Here is a 17,652-nt window from a genome sequence, read left to right as displayed (position 1 = left end):
AAATACCGCATTCCTGGAGGGGCTGCAGAGATTAGGACCACCACCGAGGACTGAAGGACGCAGAGGTGATGAATCCCACTATATCTGCATTCAGGTCATCTCATGGCCTGTGTATAAAACAGATGGATCTTGGAGAAGGATGGAGGATTGTCATAAACTTAACCAGATGGTGACTACAACTACAGCTGCTTTCCCACATATAGTTTCATTACTTGAGTCCTGATACCTCGTATGCAGCTTTTGATCTGGTAAATGGTATTTTCTTTATCTGTTAGGAAAGACACTAGAAATAGTTTGCTTTGGCCTGTCAAGGCCAGCAATAAACCTTCAATGTCCCACCTCAGGGTGTAGCAGCTCTCAAGCTCTATGTCATAACTTAGTCTACAGGGACCTTGATCACCTTTCTCTTCCATGAGGCATAACACTGTTCCGTTACTTTTCTGTTTTTTGGGAGCTTTTTTGGTGAGGAAGATTGGCCCTGAGCTAACATCTGCGCTCATCTTCCTCTATTTTATATGTGGGATGCCATCACAGCATGGCTTGATGACCAGTGCGTAGGTCCACACCCGGGATCCGAACCCGCAAACCCCAGGCCAGCAAAGTGGAGTGCGTGAACTTAACCACCCACCACCAGGCCAGCCCCTGTTCCGTGACATTTTTGACATCATGCTCATTCAACCTAGTCAGCAAAAGTAGCAGCTGTTTTATTGGAAGACACTTGCATGTCAGAAGGTGGGAAATAAATGAAATGAATCAGGGGCCTCTCGCCTCTGTGACACGTCTGCGAGTCTAGTGGTGTCAGGCATTTTGAGGTGTCACTTTTAGGGTTAAAGATAAGTTGCGGCATCTGGCCCTTCCTACAAGTGAAAAAGAGGCATACTGCCTAGTGCGCCTTTTTGTATTCTGGAGGCAACATATTCCTTATTTTGGTGGGCAACTCCGGCTCTTTTACCGCATGATCCAAAAAGCTGCTAGTTTTGAACAGGGCCCAGAGCAAAGAAGGCCCTGGGGCAGGTGCAGGCGGCACCCCACCGTCCCATGAAGTGGTGTCTACGAGGTCAGGCTGGAGCAGGCCCTCAGGCACAATCAAGTCACATGAGTGTGTGTACCCAATGTCCGTGACCCCCAGCCCTGACACATTCCCTTCACTCTCCCAGACCACATCTATGGCCTCACGGAGAATACCTACAATAAGTTGACTGAGGAAGAGAAGACTCAGGTCTGCTTTATATATGGTTCTATGTGATAGGCAGGCGCCACCCAAAAGTGGACAGCTGAAGCATTACAGTGTCTGTGTGGGACATCCCTGAAAGAAAGTGACAAGCTACAATCCTCCCAGGGGGCCCAGACTTAAGCAATGCACCTGGTGGTTTATTTTGCTTGGAGGGAGAAATGGCCAGAGATAACGAGTCAATTTCAGTTCACAGAGGCACGATTTGGCTGGCTGGTCAAGAGCTTGGAAGGAATGTGATAGGAACATTGGTGGCAAGGAGGTGTGGAGAAGAGGCATGTGCCTATACTTCTCTGAATGGGCAAAAAAGGTGAATTTCTTTGTTTCCTATAAGAATGCGCACCAAAGGGTGACCTCAGCAGAGGAGGATTCTGATAGTCAAGTGGACAAGATGACCTGTTGTGTGGGTGCTGCCCAGCTTCTCTTCCCAGCCACTCCTGTTGGGGCCCAAGGGGGCCGTGAACAAAGTGGCTGAGAGGCAGGAATGGGGGTTATGCATGGGTTTAGCATCGTGGACTTCCACTCATCGAGGCTGATCTGTCCACAGCCACTGCTGAGTGCCAAATCTGCCAGGAGCCTAGACCAAAACAGGGTCCCTGATAGGGCACTATTCCCCAGGGTGATCAGGAAGCAACCAGCTGGCAGGTGATTACAATGCACCTCTTCTACCATGGAAGGGGCAGTGTTTTGCTCTTAGTGTGTTAGACACCTACGCTGGATACAGATTTGCCTTCCCTTCACACAACGTTCCTGTTAACTACCATCTGTAGACTCACAGAATGCCTTATCCACCACCATGGTATTCCACTCAGCATGGCTTCTGATTAAGGAACTCACTGCCCATAAATGAAGTGCAGCAATGGACCCATGCTCATGGAATTCACTGGTCTTTTCCTGTTCCCCACCATCTGAAGCTGCTGACTTGAGAGAAGAATAGGCGTGTGAAGACGGAGTTACAGTACTACTACCTAGGTGGCAATACCTTGCAGGTTTGGGGCGGTGTTCCCCAGGAAGCTGCTTATGCTCTAAATCAGCTTCCATTATATAGCACTGATTTCCCATAGCCGGGATTCACAAGTCCAGCAATCAAGGGTGGAAATGCGAGGGGCACCGTTCACTACTACCACTGTTACCCCTCATGATCCACTAGCATAATTTTTTTTCATGTTCATGTGACCTTAGCTCTACTGGTTTAGGGATCTTCATTCCCAAGGGAGAAAACACATTGATTTCATTGGACTGGAAATTAAGACTGCCACCCAGCCCCTTACGGCTCCTCTTGCCTCTGACTCTACAGGCAAAAGGAAGAGAGTTTCCATGCAGGCCGGGGTGATTGATCCTGATTACCAAGAGGAAACTGGACTGCTGTTCCACAATGGAGGTAAGGAATACAGGAGATTCCTTAGGGTTTTCTTAGTATCACGTGCCCTGTGATTAACGTCAATGGAAAACTACAAGAAACCAGTCCAGGCAGGACTACGAATGGCTGTGACCCTTCAGGAATGAAGGTCAGGTTCTACCACTGAAATTGAAAAGGGTTTGCAAAGAACCACAACCAGCTGAGGTGCTTGCTGAGGCAAAGGGAATATGAAGTGGGTAATGGAAGAAGGTAGTTATAAATACCAGCTATGAAAGGGTGACTACCTGCAAAAACATGGAGTGATTGTTATATTTCTTCCTTATTCAGGTATGAATAAGTTTGAGTACTTTTGTGTATTTTGTACACTAGTTAAATTTACATAAGTTTAAAAAAGCAGTAAAAGATTGAGTGATATGTACCGTTGTGCAAACGTGATTCTCTTATGGATGACTGTAAGTGCACTTTTGACAAATGGATGCCCAAAGGTGCAATAAATTGTCGCCCTTCTGCTATATCATTGGGCACAAGGGTTATTAAATGTTGCTACACGCAGGATCAGTTCTCAGGAGCCTCATAGTCCTGCAGTAGAAACCCTGCTGCGGGCACCCTTGACTACCTCCTCGTCCTGATTAGACATGGGAGCTGGCGCTTCTCTTTCTATTTGGAGGTAAAGTATAGTCTTCCCTATCTTTCCTTTAGCAAATCACTTTCCTGGATGGCTGTGCCATGTCAGGAAGGGCCTGGGCTGCTGGGAACCAGGATGTATGCTCAACACCAGCTTGCACTGTAAAGGCCTCCCTGGCAGAGTCCAGCCTGCTGTGTGTCTGAAGGACACTTGCAGCCTTCTGATGGAGGAGGATAGCTCAGAACTGCCAAGCAATTCATCTGGGCCTTGTCTTACAGGGTGTTTCCAGACGTGATGTTCAAAAAGCCACGTGGGAACCCTTTAGTTCCTGGTCATGGGGTGGGTTCTCAGGGTGAGCTCAGAGCAGTGTCTGTTCACCACCAGATGGGAAGCACTTCAGTATTTTGATTGGTAAGACTGTGTCCATTCATGGCCATGGATCATCAGTGTGGTGGCATTCCCTCAATGGACCTGCCTACACCCTCCCCTCTCATGCCTCATCTTTCAAAGCTCCCAACAGGAAAAGTTCACAGCCCCCATGACACATAACCACAGCACAAGGCTGTGGAAAATAACACAGCCATCCCAAGGGGCTACAAAATCTATGGGTTCAGGCCCATCTAGCCCTTTAGGACATGTCAGTAATATCATGACTGAGTGTGTAAACTGGCGAATGTCAGAGACCATGGACTTCAGAACTACACAAACCCAGAAGTCACCTTGGCATGCAACGGAGAGGGTGGTGGTTTTCTGTGGCCAAATAGAGGGACCCATAGCCTGGGAAATGAAAACCCGTCCCTGATCCACCAGATCAACTCCCTCAGGGAAGAGTGGCCACAATGTACCTGACAGAGGCTGGGGCCTCCAGGACATTTCCTCCTGAAACAGCATTACATAAGTACGTGCAGGGATGCTGGAGAGCCTAGTGTGTAGGCAGCACAGACATGATGGAAGGAGGCCCAGATGTAGCCTTAAAAGCTGCATCACAAATCTTCGCCTGTGGATAGAAAGCAAGCAGGAAAAGGAAGTCAGAGACCTGGACAAGGATCCCAGGAGGATTCAAATCTAGGTCAGGGGTGAACACGGAGCCCCTAGAGGGGCCTGAGGAGGGAAAGTCCTGCCTGCCTTTAGACCATTTACAAGTGACCTTCCTCGGGCCTTGTCCTCTAGCTGTGAAAGTTTTGACATTTTTACATCGTTTTCCCCACTTAACAGCTGATGCAATTTCAGAGGTTGAACTGGAAAACTACAAGTTCCTAAAATGTGATCAAAAGAAACCTCCACAAGAGAAGCAGAAACTATTCCCTCTTCCTCCAGAATGTAGAAAGGCAGCCCCTGCCTGTGGCACGACATGGTCCTGGGTAGTGCTGTTTTAAAGACACCCACATTTCAGTGGTTGTTGCTCTGCCTGTGAAAGTACCTTCAACCTTTAAATCCCAAGAGAATGGGCAGCGGGCCGTGTCTGCTCCTGGAGCAGCTGAATGATACTGAAATGAACTTGTCCTCTGACTTAGGGGGACTTGGGAGTGTCCCCACTGGCCAGGGAAGGGGCTGGCCCTTCTCCCTTCTCCTACATACAATAAGCTGATGACCCAGAAGAGTTCTTGATTCAAGGAGAAATGTGAGATTCTATGTCTCCCTTACATGCCTACAGAAAGCGACAGAACCACACCACAACTCCCAGGCTGTAAAGGGAACAGGACTTTAATATAATATTCAAATATGGCATTTATTATTTACAACACATAACTACTGTCCCTCCCCAATGGGTGACTAGATGCTGGGGTAGACATGTCAGGGAGCTGGGGTGGGGTCGTCCCCACTCTCTTGGGCTTCACGGGGCCCCAGGAATCAGCTTGCAATGCTCCCCTACCCATCAGGTGGGAGGAGCCGGCCCGGTGCATCACAAGCGTCCCAGCTGTGTCCCCGCTGCTGAGGATGCGGCTGTGATTGGCCACTGCTATGGGGCTCGGTGTTGGGGCCTGGGGGCTGAGTAGAAGAGTCGGGTTATCTTGGGGGGCCTCCCTCAGAACCATGGCGCCACACCCTGTCCCCACTGCACTGGGTGCTCCAGTCCCTGTGCTCAGTGCTGTCAGCCACCAGTACCCCATTTGTCCTTGTCACATGAGCGATCATTTAGTATCACCTATTTTACAAAGGAGGAAACAGAGTCTCAGGAAGCTGGAGAGAGTCACCCCAGTCACAGGACTGCTCAGTAGTGGAGCTGGGATCTCAGTGCCAGCTGTCCGACTCCCCAAGGCCACGCTTAGCCCGAAGCTTTACTGAACCCCTAGGAGTCAGTCACCCCGGCCCAGACACTCACTCACCCCTGACCTTGATGATGGCCGGTTCTTCTTGGCCTTGAGTATTCTGCTGGCCAACTAGGCCTGGGGCCCTAGCTGGCAGGACAGGCTGTAGCTACAGGACACAGAAGCACCTGTGAGCCTACCAGGAGCCACACCTCAGGTGCCCCCCCACTGCCTGCCCAGCAGCTGGAGTCTGGGTGTCCCAGAGGTCGCAACACGATAAGGCCTGGGGCTGACCAGGGGGCCACGGAGACAGGCTCTCTGGACTGGCCAACAGGGAGGGTCCACCTCTGCCCTCAGCCAACTCCTGCCCGGCCTCACCTATCATTCTCATTGAGCAGCTCCATGTCCTGGAACCAGGCCCCAAATCGCTCCTCGGGCTCTAGGTTGTAATTCTTTGCAGCCACCTGGAGCAGCAGGATCTCCCTCATGACTCGATATTCCTGGGGCCAGAGGGAAGGAGAGGATGCAGACAGGGCCTGGGTGGGGGATGCTGCAGCGGCCTTGTCGGGGGTGAGAAGTGGGGCAGGGGACCAGTCCTGGGAACCCTCCTTCCCTCCAGTTCCATCCAGGCTCTACCTGTTCTCAGAAGGGGAATAATCAGCCCCTCCTCCAGGAAGTTTTCCTTGATGCCATCCTCCCCTCAACCCACCCGCTAATTGGATGGATCTCCCTCTTCTCTGTTATCAAACTCTTCCTCTCAATCTAAGATACAGGGGGGTGGAGCCAGGGACTGTTCTGCCCAGAGGCTCTCTGATTTCCACCTCCTTCCCCTCCCCTGCAGGGAGTGCCACAGCTGCTCACCTCAGTCCTTTTCTGAAGGTTGATCTCATTCCCCTGGAAGGCAGACAGCCAGAGTCCATCAGACAGAGCCCCCTAGCCTGACTAGCCCTCTATGCCCACCCCTTCTCATGGTGCACGACTGCCAGGTCCCCAGAGGGGGCCGGGCATGCAGAGAAAACAGGACTTGGGCCTAGGCTGGGCTCTGGGCTCCAGAGGAGGAGGACAGGGGGGTGAGGCTGAGGGACCTGGCAGCACAACCCTCTCTGATGACAGACATGGAGGCTGAGGCCTCAGGCAGAGGGGACTGCTCAGCCACTTACGTGCTGCCTGACTTGGGGGGACCCGACATCTCTCTCCCCCATGGGCAGCATGGGATGGAGAGGCTGAGTCCAGCTCAGATAAAACCTCACGCAGCTGTGCCACCAGGCAGCTCTGAGCTTCCCCAGCCTGGGGAACCAGAATGGGTGTCTCAGGCGGAGCCTGTGTTCACTCATCCCTAAGATGGGCCTGCTGCCCCAGCTCCCAGGGGCAGCTGCAAGGCTCTCATGAGAGATGTGCCAAGTGCTGAGAGCTCAGAGCTCAGTTCGGGGGCTCCTGCATCCCCAGGCTCAGGATCCTGGTCCTCCCTGCCTGGTCCCCACGTTCACCCACCTCGAGATAATCACCCATCGCCAGGTGCAGCATCAGCAGGTCACCGAGGAAAGTGCCAAGATAGGGGACGACACCCTGTCACATGGGGGTTCGGGTGAGATGAGCCCTTGCTCTCAAGTCGTCCCCGTGCAGAGCCTCCCCTGAAAAGTCCTCACCCTCAGCCTCCTGGCCCACCCCAGGGTTCCCACGGGGAGCAGCCTAGGACCCTTAGCAGCCTCCCCTCAATTCCTCCTCCCTTCACACCGCAAGAACACCCACACTCCTCCTCCTCACCTCCCAGGGCTGGCTTCTGGCAAATCACAGGGTATGCGGTCCTGGCCCTCCCCACAACAACCCATCCTGCACCAGCTCTTCCAGGCCCCCCTCCTGGTCACTTCTACTGGGGGATTCAGACACTGTGGCACCAGGAGGAAGGGCCCTCCTCTCTTGATTTGAGGCCTCCAGCTGGCAAGGCAGAGCCCCTCCCCCACAGGCACACTCACCTGCTGCTGCTGCTGCTTTTCCTGCACTCTCTGGGGGATGATCTCCGGGGGGGCAAACGTGGAGGGCCCCTCCTGCCAGGGTCGAGGACAGTGTCAGCGGGCCATAATCCCCTCACCCCATTTCTCTCCAGCACCACTGGCCTCCGACCCTGGACATCTGACTCGAGTCAACTGGTACCAATGCTACTCCATCCTCCAAGGTCTTGTGATTCTAGAACAAACCCAGCTCCAACTCACACTCTAGGTGTGAGCTTGGGCCTGTGGCCTGGCCTCCCCGAGCCTGTTCCCTCATCTGGAAAGTGTGAGAACTCCAGCTACCTCAGAGGTTCTCCTGAGGACTCAGTGACATATGACTGTCATCGTTGTCCTTGCCCTCACCCCTCCGTGTGGAGCAGGCAGAAAGCTCCCACATTCCTTTCCTCCCTCTTATCTCATCACCACCGTATGAGGCCTGCACCACACAATCACCATCCCTCCACTTCCGTGATGAGGAGGCAGAGGCCCAAACAGGGGCAGTGAGTTGCTCAGGGGCCCACAGAGGAGAGGCCGCTTGCCCCTCCCAGCCAGAGGCCCTGTTCCATCGTCCTCACCTAACCCCCGCCCCACCACTGACCACAGTACTGTCCCCTGAGCTCTCAAAGCGTGGTCCTGGGCCGAGCTGTGGATGGAGAAGACGAGGTGTCTTGGGAGTCCGGTTGAGTGGCTCTTGCCTGCCCCAGTCCCATGGAGTGTCTGGCCCCCAGGCTGGGACAGAGGCCGTGCCAAATCCTACTCCTCCCCAAGGAACCCCTCAGGACATTCCCCTGCAATGAACTCTTTCTTTATCCACTCAGGAACTGGACCCCCAAGGTGCCACCTCCGATCAACAGGGAAGGGGGTGACAGGACTCTTTGCTTCCTCGTTTACATGAAGCTCCCAATGTCCTTTCAGAAAGATCCACTAAGAATCCGTCAGTTGCCTAGACGCTTCACATAAGCCACCTGGGGCATATGTCATTGCCAACCGGGCACTCAGGTGAGACTCCTGTGGTTGGCTCCAGTGACTGCTCTAGGGGTTCCGGGGGGGTCCCAGAATGCACACACATCTGTCTCTGGTCCAGACGTTCAGAACCAAGGCTGAGCAGCCTGTTTGTCCACCTGGGCCACGGGAATCCCCTGCCATGCCCGAACCTGGGGCAGGCAGGGTGCCCTCCCCTTGGAGACATGGTGAAGATAGAAGGAGCGGCAGGGGCCTCGCTTCCTGAGGACAGGTTTAGGCTGAGGGATAAACCCACCCAACCACCCAACAGCCTGGAAGAAGCTACATCCAGCAGGATGGACGTGCTTGGAAGCCAGAGACCTGTTGATGGTGCCAGCTCGGCAACTCCTCCTGGAACAGCCCAGCCAACACCACCGAGTCCCAGGACCAGGGCCTCGTGCCCACAAACGGCACCCCACCCGCCCGTAGACCAAACAGATCCCTCTGCTTGTTAATCTGGACAAGACAGACGGGAATGTTTCAGAGAACGTTCAAGTGAGAAACTATCAAAACCACAGCCTGCCCAGTCCCCATTTCCCCCTCGCCCCTCCTCTCTTTCCAGACCCACAGCCTCCACTCTACCTTGGTCATCAATTCTCTTCTCAAGGACTTGTCATGGCTATAGAGCTCCTTAAGTTTTTCTGAGCTCTCCCTGAGGGGAGTGGAAAGAAGGAAGGATAAATTGGGGGATAATGTGAGGGGTCTGAGTGCAAATCCCTTTTCTTTGCAAACCCAAGAGATGCAACCTGCCTGGAGGAGTGTTCTCACTGGGCTCCTCTGAGCGCTAAGGTCTCGTGGGACTGGGCGGGGGCTCTCCTGTTGGTCACTGGGGTCTCCATTCCCCAGCTCTACAGAGCACCTCTGTTTTGACCACTTTGAGTTTCAACTGGGCGTAGAGTTCTGTTGCCATAAACACTTGAAAATCTCCAATGTGGCTCAACCCTGGCATTTAGGGAAACTGAGTCCTGAAGCAGAACTGGTGCACTAAGGACCCAGGGAGGCTTAGAGACCCCCCACCGAGGCCCACGCCCTGTCCCCAGCATTTGCTGCCTCCCAGGAGTTCCCACATGACTGAGGGGGCAATGGCAGACATACGAGACATCCCCCATCCACCCTGATCCTCCTATGGAGAGGGCCTACCCACCGGGAAACATCCGCCCACGTGTTCTTCAGGTGGCTTATGGAGGTTTTCTGCAGAGCAGAGATGACAGCGCGGAGCGAGGAGAAGTTCTTCAGGATCTCGCACTCCTGGGGAAGGGAAGAGAATGAGCTGTGAGATGGGGCGCTAGAGACACGCTTGCTCTAGCTTCAGTCCCCTTCTATTTAAATCTCCCCTCCTGGATGAGACAGATGCTCAGGGAGCCCCAGAAGGGCACATTTAGGACCCAGAGAGTAACACTTCACAGGGAGGAGGATTTTAGCTCAACCCAGGGAAGGAGCCAGGGAGGAAGTGAGCATCCTCCCACTGGGACCTGGAGTCAAGGTCAGCGGGCCCCTGGCAGGAAGGGCCTAGGGACTGTGCAGGGGCTTAGACCACACACTGCAATCCTGGGAGCTGATAAAGGTGCAGAGGCGGTTCCCAAGGCTCCAGAGAGGGGCTCCACTGGGCCTCCCGCAGCACACCTGGGCCACCTGGATCCAGTGCTCCACCACCCTCGCCCTGTCCTGGGCCGTCATGCTCGGGTCCCCGAGGCAGGTGGTGACGACGAGGCTGACCACCCTTCTGAAGTGGTCGACGGTGGCCTGGACGGTGGGTGCCAGGTGCTCATTGCCAGGCTTGTTCCTCTTGCCCCAGGTGGAGCCCAGGCACTGAGAGGGCACCACCTTCCGGAAGAGCTCCTGGGGAACAGGGGGAGTGTCACCCAGCCCTGCCACACCCCAGCTCCATGTCTACAGCCCCCAAAGTGCCGCACAGGGGTCACGGTTTAGAGCTGGAGCTCAGGAAGCTCAGGATGTGGTCTGAGCCTTGTGAGAGTCCCTGGGTTTTCTTCTCTGTCCACTGCGGGCACCCAGCACACGAGGACCCAGGACCCAATACTGGCAGGGAAGGGAGGGGGCATTTGCACCCAGCCCGTTCTGGCTAACCCCAAGCTCCAGACGGTGGCTCAACTAGGCTCATCCCAAGGGGGCATCTTCCACCACCCTGATGCCCCCTCTGGTCCCACTCCGATTCTGATGCACATTCCCCTGCGGCAGCTACAACCACAGGCCCTGTCTGTCTCCCTTGTAGTGAAGTACACATCAGGTCTCTAATAAATGCTGAGGCTGTTGAGCCTCCTGAGCAGCCGGTTGGGCCACCAGGGACCTGGCTGCACACAGTGAGTTCCCCTCCCCCACTGATGGGCCAGGCCCCGCGCAGCTTTCCGTCTCTTCTACCTCATGGAGCCGGCACAGCCACTCTGTGCAGCAGGTCCTGTTAGTGTCCACCTCTACGCTCTGCAGGTGGACAGCAAAGCCTTGGGGGTTCAGAAAGTTGCCCAGGTCGTACGGTTGGTAAGGGGGAGCGCCAGGATTTGGGCCCAGGTCATAGGAGTCCGGATCAGGTCTGGGGCACTGATGGCAGAGGGAAGGCCTGCCCCTCCACCCTGAGAGCCCAGCTGCTCACCGCATCCATCACGGTCAACTGCTCCGCCACCAGCTTAGGAGGGAAGGCCGTGAGGTTAGGCTTCTTCTCACCCTCCTTAATGGCCACAGGTGGAGATGGACTTCCCACTAGAAGTGATGGTCCAGGTGACTCCAGCTCAGCAGCTCCCACTCCTGCTGGAGCCGACGTGGGCCCTTGCTCCTGCTCCAACACTGCTGAGGGAGGGGACGCTGGCTCCAGCGCTAGAGGGGATGGTATTGACGGAGCTGGAGCCAGCTCTACCTCCACCACTGTCCACTGCCCTGCTTCTGCTGCCGGCTGGAGCTCTGCAGCTGGCGCTGCAGCGGGATAAAGGGAAAGGTTCACCCACATAGCTGACTTTCCATGTGTCCTTCTAAACACAGGGAAGATCCCACTTCCCTTCCGGGAATACCCAGCCTGCAGGCCGCCTTACCCTCTGGCTCTGCCTCAGTGGCCTCCAGAAGCTCACACCGGGCAAGGGAAAGAGGGTCACGGCAGCTCAGCTCCGAACCAGGCAAGGTGACCTGCATGTACATCCCCTTTAGCTTGAAAAAGGGACAGCCCCAGTCTGGTCCCGCCCTAGTTCTGGTCCCAGCCCGGCATCTCAAGGTCCTGAGTGTGGAGACCCTCTGCTCCTGCTCTCATCTCAGAGCAGCACTGGATGGTGCGGGTGGCCTCGTGCACCTGCCCCTTGTCTAGTGAGTTGGTGGAGTCAAAACCATTGGGCAGCTCCTCGACGACCTCCTGAGTGGAGTTCTGCAGAGACTGCCTGGGAGCTGGGCCAGAAGAAATCAGGGGCTGGCTGCACACTGCCACTGGGGCCGACCCCCAAGAGAAAGTCTGCTCCTCAGTTCAGGCACAGAGGGGCATCCCTGCAAAGAACTGTGGTCAGGGAGGGAAAGAGATGAAACCTCTAGGGCTCGGTAACATATGAGTAGAGGAGCTCACCTTCTCACGCTGCCAGCCATGACCCTGTATGAACATGACAGACCCACCAGGCTTCCGACACCTAACTACCAGCTCCTGCCTAGGAATGACCCACCCCTCATGCCCTGCCTTCCCCCCTCCACACAGACACATGCACACACACACACACACACACACACACACACGAAGAGGGGCAAGGAGTGTGGGGCTGATCAGGTGGGATCACAGTTGTGTCCTGGCCTGCACCAGCCTTTCCTGGGCTGTCCCGTTGTTACCTTTCGCTGCCTCCTGCCAGATGCCCAGAGGCATCGGGGATGAGGGCTGAGCCAACGTCGGCAACGACGAAAAAGATTCTCTTTCTGGGCTTTTCTGAGCCCAGATCTTCCAAAAATCGGGACACAACAACTAAACATCTTTGTCTGTTGACCGTCGCCAGTCAAGTGAGCTGGATCGGGGTCTGTGGGTGCCTGGTTACCAGAGTTCTAAGATCTGTTGAGGTCTATGACCAAAGAAGTGAGGTCATTTTTCAAGATTCCATTACCTGGGCCCCTTCCCTCAATCAGACTTGCCCAGAGCTGCTCCCTGCCCCCGGGCTGCTCACCCTCCTCCCCCATGTCATCTCCTGAACTGTACACAAGGAGCCCACACAGCCCTAGCCACAGCTCCCTGGAAACCTCACTAGGGTCCTAGCTTTGAGGAGACAGAGATGAATGCAGACCTCCTTTTTCTTACCAGTTCTGCATCCTGGGAAAGTCACTGTGCCTCTCAGGTCCTCCCCAGTCTCCAAACCTGTACCATGGGGATCAGGCTAGAATCTACTTCCTAGGGACGTCACCCAGTGTATATGAGATAATATCTATTACCCCTGTGGGCTGGTGTCACATGTACCTAAGGCCCAAACTTAGAGATGGAAGAATAATAATGAGGGGTGACACGCAGCACAGAACACCACTCAAAACAGGCCTGGGTTCCAGGAATGTGATATTGGGACAGTCACATCCAACTTGCCCTCATTTTCAGGTCAGCATCATGAGGGGGTTGAAACTAATGGAAATTCAGATATTGCCATACTGTGGCATAAAACCATTCAATTGTTTGCTGCTTTATGTAGAATCAGACCCAAGAGCCTCATCTTGGCCTATGAGGTGGACAGCCTCCACAGTGGTACCCAGTAAGCCCCACCCATGTTATACACCTCCCCGTGGAACCACTAAGTGGTTAGTAACTGGCTTCTGAACATAATAACAGCCAAAGTGACGGGATGTCTTGTCTAGATTTTAACTAAAAAAGTCTCTCACTTCCTCTTACTCCATGTCTCTCTCTCACTCTGTTGAATCCCTGGAACTGAGGAATCAAATACTGGTGTTTTGGGGCTGCCCAATGTGGAGGCACATTGAGGAGAGAAGCAAGGGAGTGCCCAGGCCAACAGACAGAAGGGAACTCAGGCTCTCAGTCCAAACTGAACCCTGAAGGCTGAGAGTGAACTTGGGGGCCAGTCCTTCCCCCGGCGAGCCTCAGTTGAGGCCACAGCCCCAACCTGTTAAACTCATTGAGGCAGAGGCGCCCAGCTAAAACGTGCCTGATTGCTGATCCACACAAATTGTGAGATAGTCAACATTTGTAGTTTTGAAATGCAACATTAGGGGCAATGACGTCAGAGAGGGAAAGGTAACTGACACAGCCCACCAGGCCCTGGCCCTACCTTCCACCCCAGCTCCTGTTCTCTCCTCCCAGGGTCCCTCCAGCCACACTGGCCACCTTTCTAACCTCTTCTGGCCAAACTCACTCTTGCCTGCAAGACTCTGCATCAGTCGCACCTTCTCCCTGACACACTGCTACCAGGTTCGTGCAGGACTGGCTCCCCCCTGTCATTCTGGTCCCAGCAAATGTCACCCCAGTGAGGCCTTTCAGACCCTCCTACCAGTGACCCCCAGCCCTCCCTCACAACCCCCTGCTGTGTTTCTCTACAGCACTTGCTCTTTTCTTTCTCATGTCTTTGATTTTGTCCCTTTCCCCTCTAGATTGTGAGCTCCTGGCGGGCAGGGACCACTTGGTCATTTTCATCCTGCACTTCGGCCCACCAGGGCACCCGGCACAGGGTGAGTGCTCAGTGCACAGCTGCTGAATGAGTACATGGGAAGCTCTTGCACCCCTCCCCCTGCTTATGACCAACTTTGATTGTGGAGATGAACACTAGTAAGAGGAGATACAAGTTGTTTCTGAGGCAGGGGGACAGCCAGAAAGACCTCTGCTTGACTCTTCGCTGCTCCAGGTGCTCAAGAAAAGTTCAGCGGACACTGTGTAAATTCCAGGTTTACAGCAGAATGACTTGATATATATATATTATGTAATGGTTACCAAAATAAGGTTAGTTAACATCCATCACGAAACAGAAATAAAAGCTTTTTTCCTGGTGATGAGAAGTTTTAGGATCTACTCTCTTGGCAACTTTCAAATATACCACACAGCAGTGTTACCTTGCACAGTGCTGTATATCAAGTATGTCTCAGTAGACCTGAAAAAACATAAAAACAAAAACTCACTGGCAACCACTGACACAAGAGGCTGCCCGCCCCCTGGTGGCCAGCACTAGCACTGCAGCCCTTGCCAAAACTCCACCAAACAGAAAGGAACTTTTCTTCAGGTGTCCTCAAGGCAGAGGCTCTCCAGGGTCCCAGGGGTAAAGGAGCAGGACCTGTCGGCTTCGAGGGAGTGGGAGCAATCTCGGGAGCCTACCTTTCCCCCCATCTTGCTGTCCTGCACCAGGTGTCCTCTTCACACCTGAGGCATCCAACCTCAACCAGGACAATGAATCTCCCCTCCCTCCAGATGAGGGCCCCGACGGTCCAACAAGGACTGGTCTTCTCCCTGGACCCTGGACTTGGTGTCCAGTGCTCTAGCATCTTCTTCCTTATCCCCAGTTCTCATCCACCCAAGCCCCCAAGCCTCCTCAGTTCTAAAGGATCTCCAGGGGGTGGAAAGCATTTTCTCAGCATTGATGACAGTAGGTCATCGACGGAGAACCCAGTCCGACAGACATGTTGCAAGCACATGGAACGCTTGGAGTCCCCTGCGGGATGCACTCCACTTTATATAGAAGGACCCTCACTGAGGTCTTCTCTCCTGTTCCCAATGCCTACACTAGGGGAGGATGGGCTCATCACAGTTCTCGGTGCCCACAGAGGTGGACTGCAGGACCCCAGTCCTGTGCTCCCCAGGCTGGGCCAGGGATGGGTCTGGAAGAGGTAGAAACCTAGGAACCTTACACATTCCTCTGCCCATCTCTGCGCCCCTGGACACGTATCTAGGAGAACGGATGTTACTGCCCTGTGGGAGAGCTGCCTGCAACCTCTCTCCCTCCTGCCTCTTGTCACTTCCCCGGTGTTGGCTCTTTCTTGACTGCACATCCGTGGTCCCCACATGAGAAGTCAGTGAGAGTGGGTGTGCCTGTGCACATGCGATGATGAGGGGAAAATGACCCCATATGGAGAGGGGTGGGCAGCAATCCCCTAGGATCTTAATGCCTCTCATTGCCAAAGGAAACCTGAGGGAAGGGGTGGAGCCTTGGCCAAGGAAGCTGGAGCTCTCTCTAGTCTTCGGGACCCTGACCACCTCCTGTGGTCTGGGCCAGTACCTGCCTCTTTCTGGTCCAGTTTCCCAGCTGTACAGTGAGGGGTAAGATGTGCAACAGCACAAGCATGTGCTCGGCCAGGACAAGTCATCAGGCCCCATCAATACATTAAGTATGCTTTAAGTGTATTGAAGACATTAATATTGCTGTGCAATCATCACCATGATCCATCTTCAGAACTCTTCTCATCTTGCAAAACTGAAACTCTATACCCATTCATGAATAACCCCCCATTCCTCCTCCTCCCAGTCCCTGGCAAACACCATTCTACTTTCTGTCTCTCTGAATCTAGCGATTTCAGGAACCTCATAGAAGGGAAATCACACAAGGTTGTATTTTTGTGACTGGCTTATTTCATTTAGAGTAATATCATGAAGGTTCATCCACGGTGTGCCATATCTTAGAATTTCCTTCCTTTTTTAAGGATGAATAATATGCCATTGTATGTATATTCCACATTTTGCTTATTCATACAACCCTGGACAGAAACCATAACCGGGCCCAAAAGCAAGCCCAAAATAAAATGGGGCCCCAGCCCGATTTTTATCAACTGTCCCCTGGAGACTCCTTTCTTAAGCCACGTCTCATATGATGTTTACTAAGGATCTAATCTTGGGCCGTGAGTTGTTTTTCAGAAACTCCGTTTTTGCTCCTTAAGCAAGTTTCAACTGGTTTGAGCCAATGAGACCACAAGATGGCTGGCAAGACTCAAACCACGAGTGCACAAGTGACTGGAGAATGACCTGGGGGACCAAGAACTCCCCTGTCGATGATGTTAAGGACACCGCCTTTTGAATGGGGGATGTATGACAGAACATGAAAATCTTCTGCGCTTGCAGAAAATGCCTAGGACTGCCCCCAACCTTCCTGCACCTGCTGCTTTGCCCTTAAAAAGCCCTTTTCAACAGCCCATCGGGGAGAAAGATTTAACCTTTGTCTCCTGTCTCCTTGCTGGCCAACCACGTAATAAAGCTTTTTCCCTTCTACAAGAGTGGGTATCCCATGTTTGGCTTAAGGGGTGCATTGGGCAGCGAGCCCTTCCTCGGTTACAATACTTGGGTGGCTTCCATGTTTTAGCTGTTGTGAATAATGATGCTATGAACATGGGTGCTGAAATATGTCTTTGAGAACATGCTTTCAACTGTTTTGGGAGGGGATATATGCCCACAAGTGGAATTGCTGGATCCTATATATTTTTAATTTTTTTTAGGAATTGTTATACTCATTTTTACAGCAACTATATATTTTATATTCCTACCACAGTGCACAAAGGTTCCAACTTCTCCACATCTTGGCCAACACTGGTTCTACTCTTTTTCTTCTTTTTTTGATAGCTGTCATCCTAATGAATGTGAGGTGGTCTCTCACTGTGTTTCTGCTTTGCATTTCCCTAATGATTACTGATGTTGGGCATCTTTTCATATGCTTATCGGTCACTTGCAGATCTTCTTTGAGGAAATGTCTATTCAAGTACTTTGTTCATTTCTGATTTGGGTTGTTTGTTTTTTATTGTTGAGTTTAGGAGTTCCCTATTTATTCTGGATAGTAAGCCCTTGTCAGATACATGGTTTGCAAATATGGTCTCCCATCCTGTGGGCTGTGCTTTTACTCTGTTGATAATGTCTTTTGAGGCACAAAACATTTTAATATTCATGAAGTCCAGCATGTGTATCTTCTTATTTTATTGCCTGCTCCTTGGGTGTCATATCCATGAAATCATTGCCGAATCCTATTTTGTCAAGTTTTGTCTTATGTTTTCTTCTAAGGCTATTATAGTCTTACATTTAGGTCTTTGATCCACTGGGAATTAAGCTTTGTATATGGTGTTAGATAAGGGTCCAAGTTGATTCTTTTGCATGTAGATATCCACTTTTTCCAGCACAAGTTGTTGAAAAGACTGTCTTTTCCCCATTGAATAATCTTCGCGCCCTTGTCAAACATCATTTGGTCATATGGGTGAGGGTTAATTTCTGGGCTCTCAATTCTGTTTCCATTGGTCAACATGTCTGGTTCCTATGCCATGACAATGTTGTT

General features: G+C 52.8%; 1 protein-coding gene across 37 annotated transcripts in view; it reads right to left on the bottom strand.

Annotated features, from left to right (window-relative positions):
- The window catches only part of LOC147911259 (ral guanine nucleotide dissociation stimulator-like), a 56,505-nt gene extending 38,885 nt beyond the window's left edge, over positions 1 to 17,620 (bottom strand). For 10 of the 37 annotated variants that reach the window (XR_015551265.1, XR_015551264.1, XM_087428212.1 and 7 more), the window contains exons 1-12: positions 12,263 to 17,620; positions 11,494 to 11,584; positions 11,061 to 11,377; positions 10,079 to 10,294; positions 9,600 to 9,703; positions 9,038 to 9,107; positions 7,439 to 7,510; positions 6,957 to 7,031; positions 6,327 to 6,359; positions 5,551 to 5,634; positions 5,090 to 5,205; positions 4,062 to 4,213 (exon numbers count right to left, since the gene is read on the bottom strand). Coding sequence is in view for 21 of the 37 variants with exons in the window: in XM_087428212.1 (XP_087284338.1) it covers positions 4,062 to 4,213; positions 5,090 to 5,205; positions 5,551 to 5,634; positions 6,327 to 6,359; positions 6,957 to 7,031; positions 7,439 to 7,510; positions 9,038 to 9,107; positions 9,600 to 9,703; positions 10,079 to 10,294; positions 11,061 to 11,377; positions 11,494 to 11,584; positions 12,263 to 12,400 (1,468 nt within the window). In the remaining 16 variants the exon portion in view is untranslated. The other 27 variants (XR_015551268.1, XR_015551266.1, XR_015551270.1 and 24 more) reach the window with 19 other exon arrangements.
- Positions 17,621 to 17,652: the final 32 nt, after the last annotated feature.

This window comes from Ceratotherium simum, unplaced genomic scaffold (genome assembly GCF_057802395.1).
Source record: "Ceratotherium simum simum isolate JZ-2026a unplaced genomic scaffold, ASM5780239v1 HiC_scaffold_44, whole genome shotgun sequence".
Taxonomy (NCBI): domain Eukaryota; kingdom Metazoa; phylum Chordata; class Mammalia; order Perissodactyla; family Rhinocerotidae; genus Ceratotherium; species Ceratotherium simum.
Note: the sequence above shows the minus strand (reverse complement) of the source record. Positions and strands in the feature narration are given on the sequence as shown.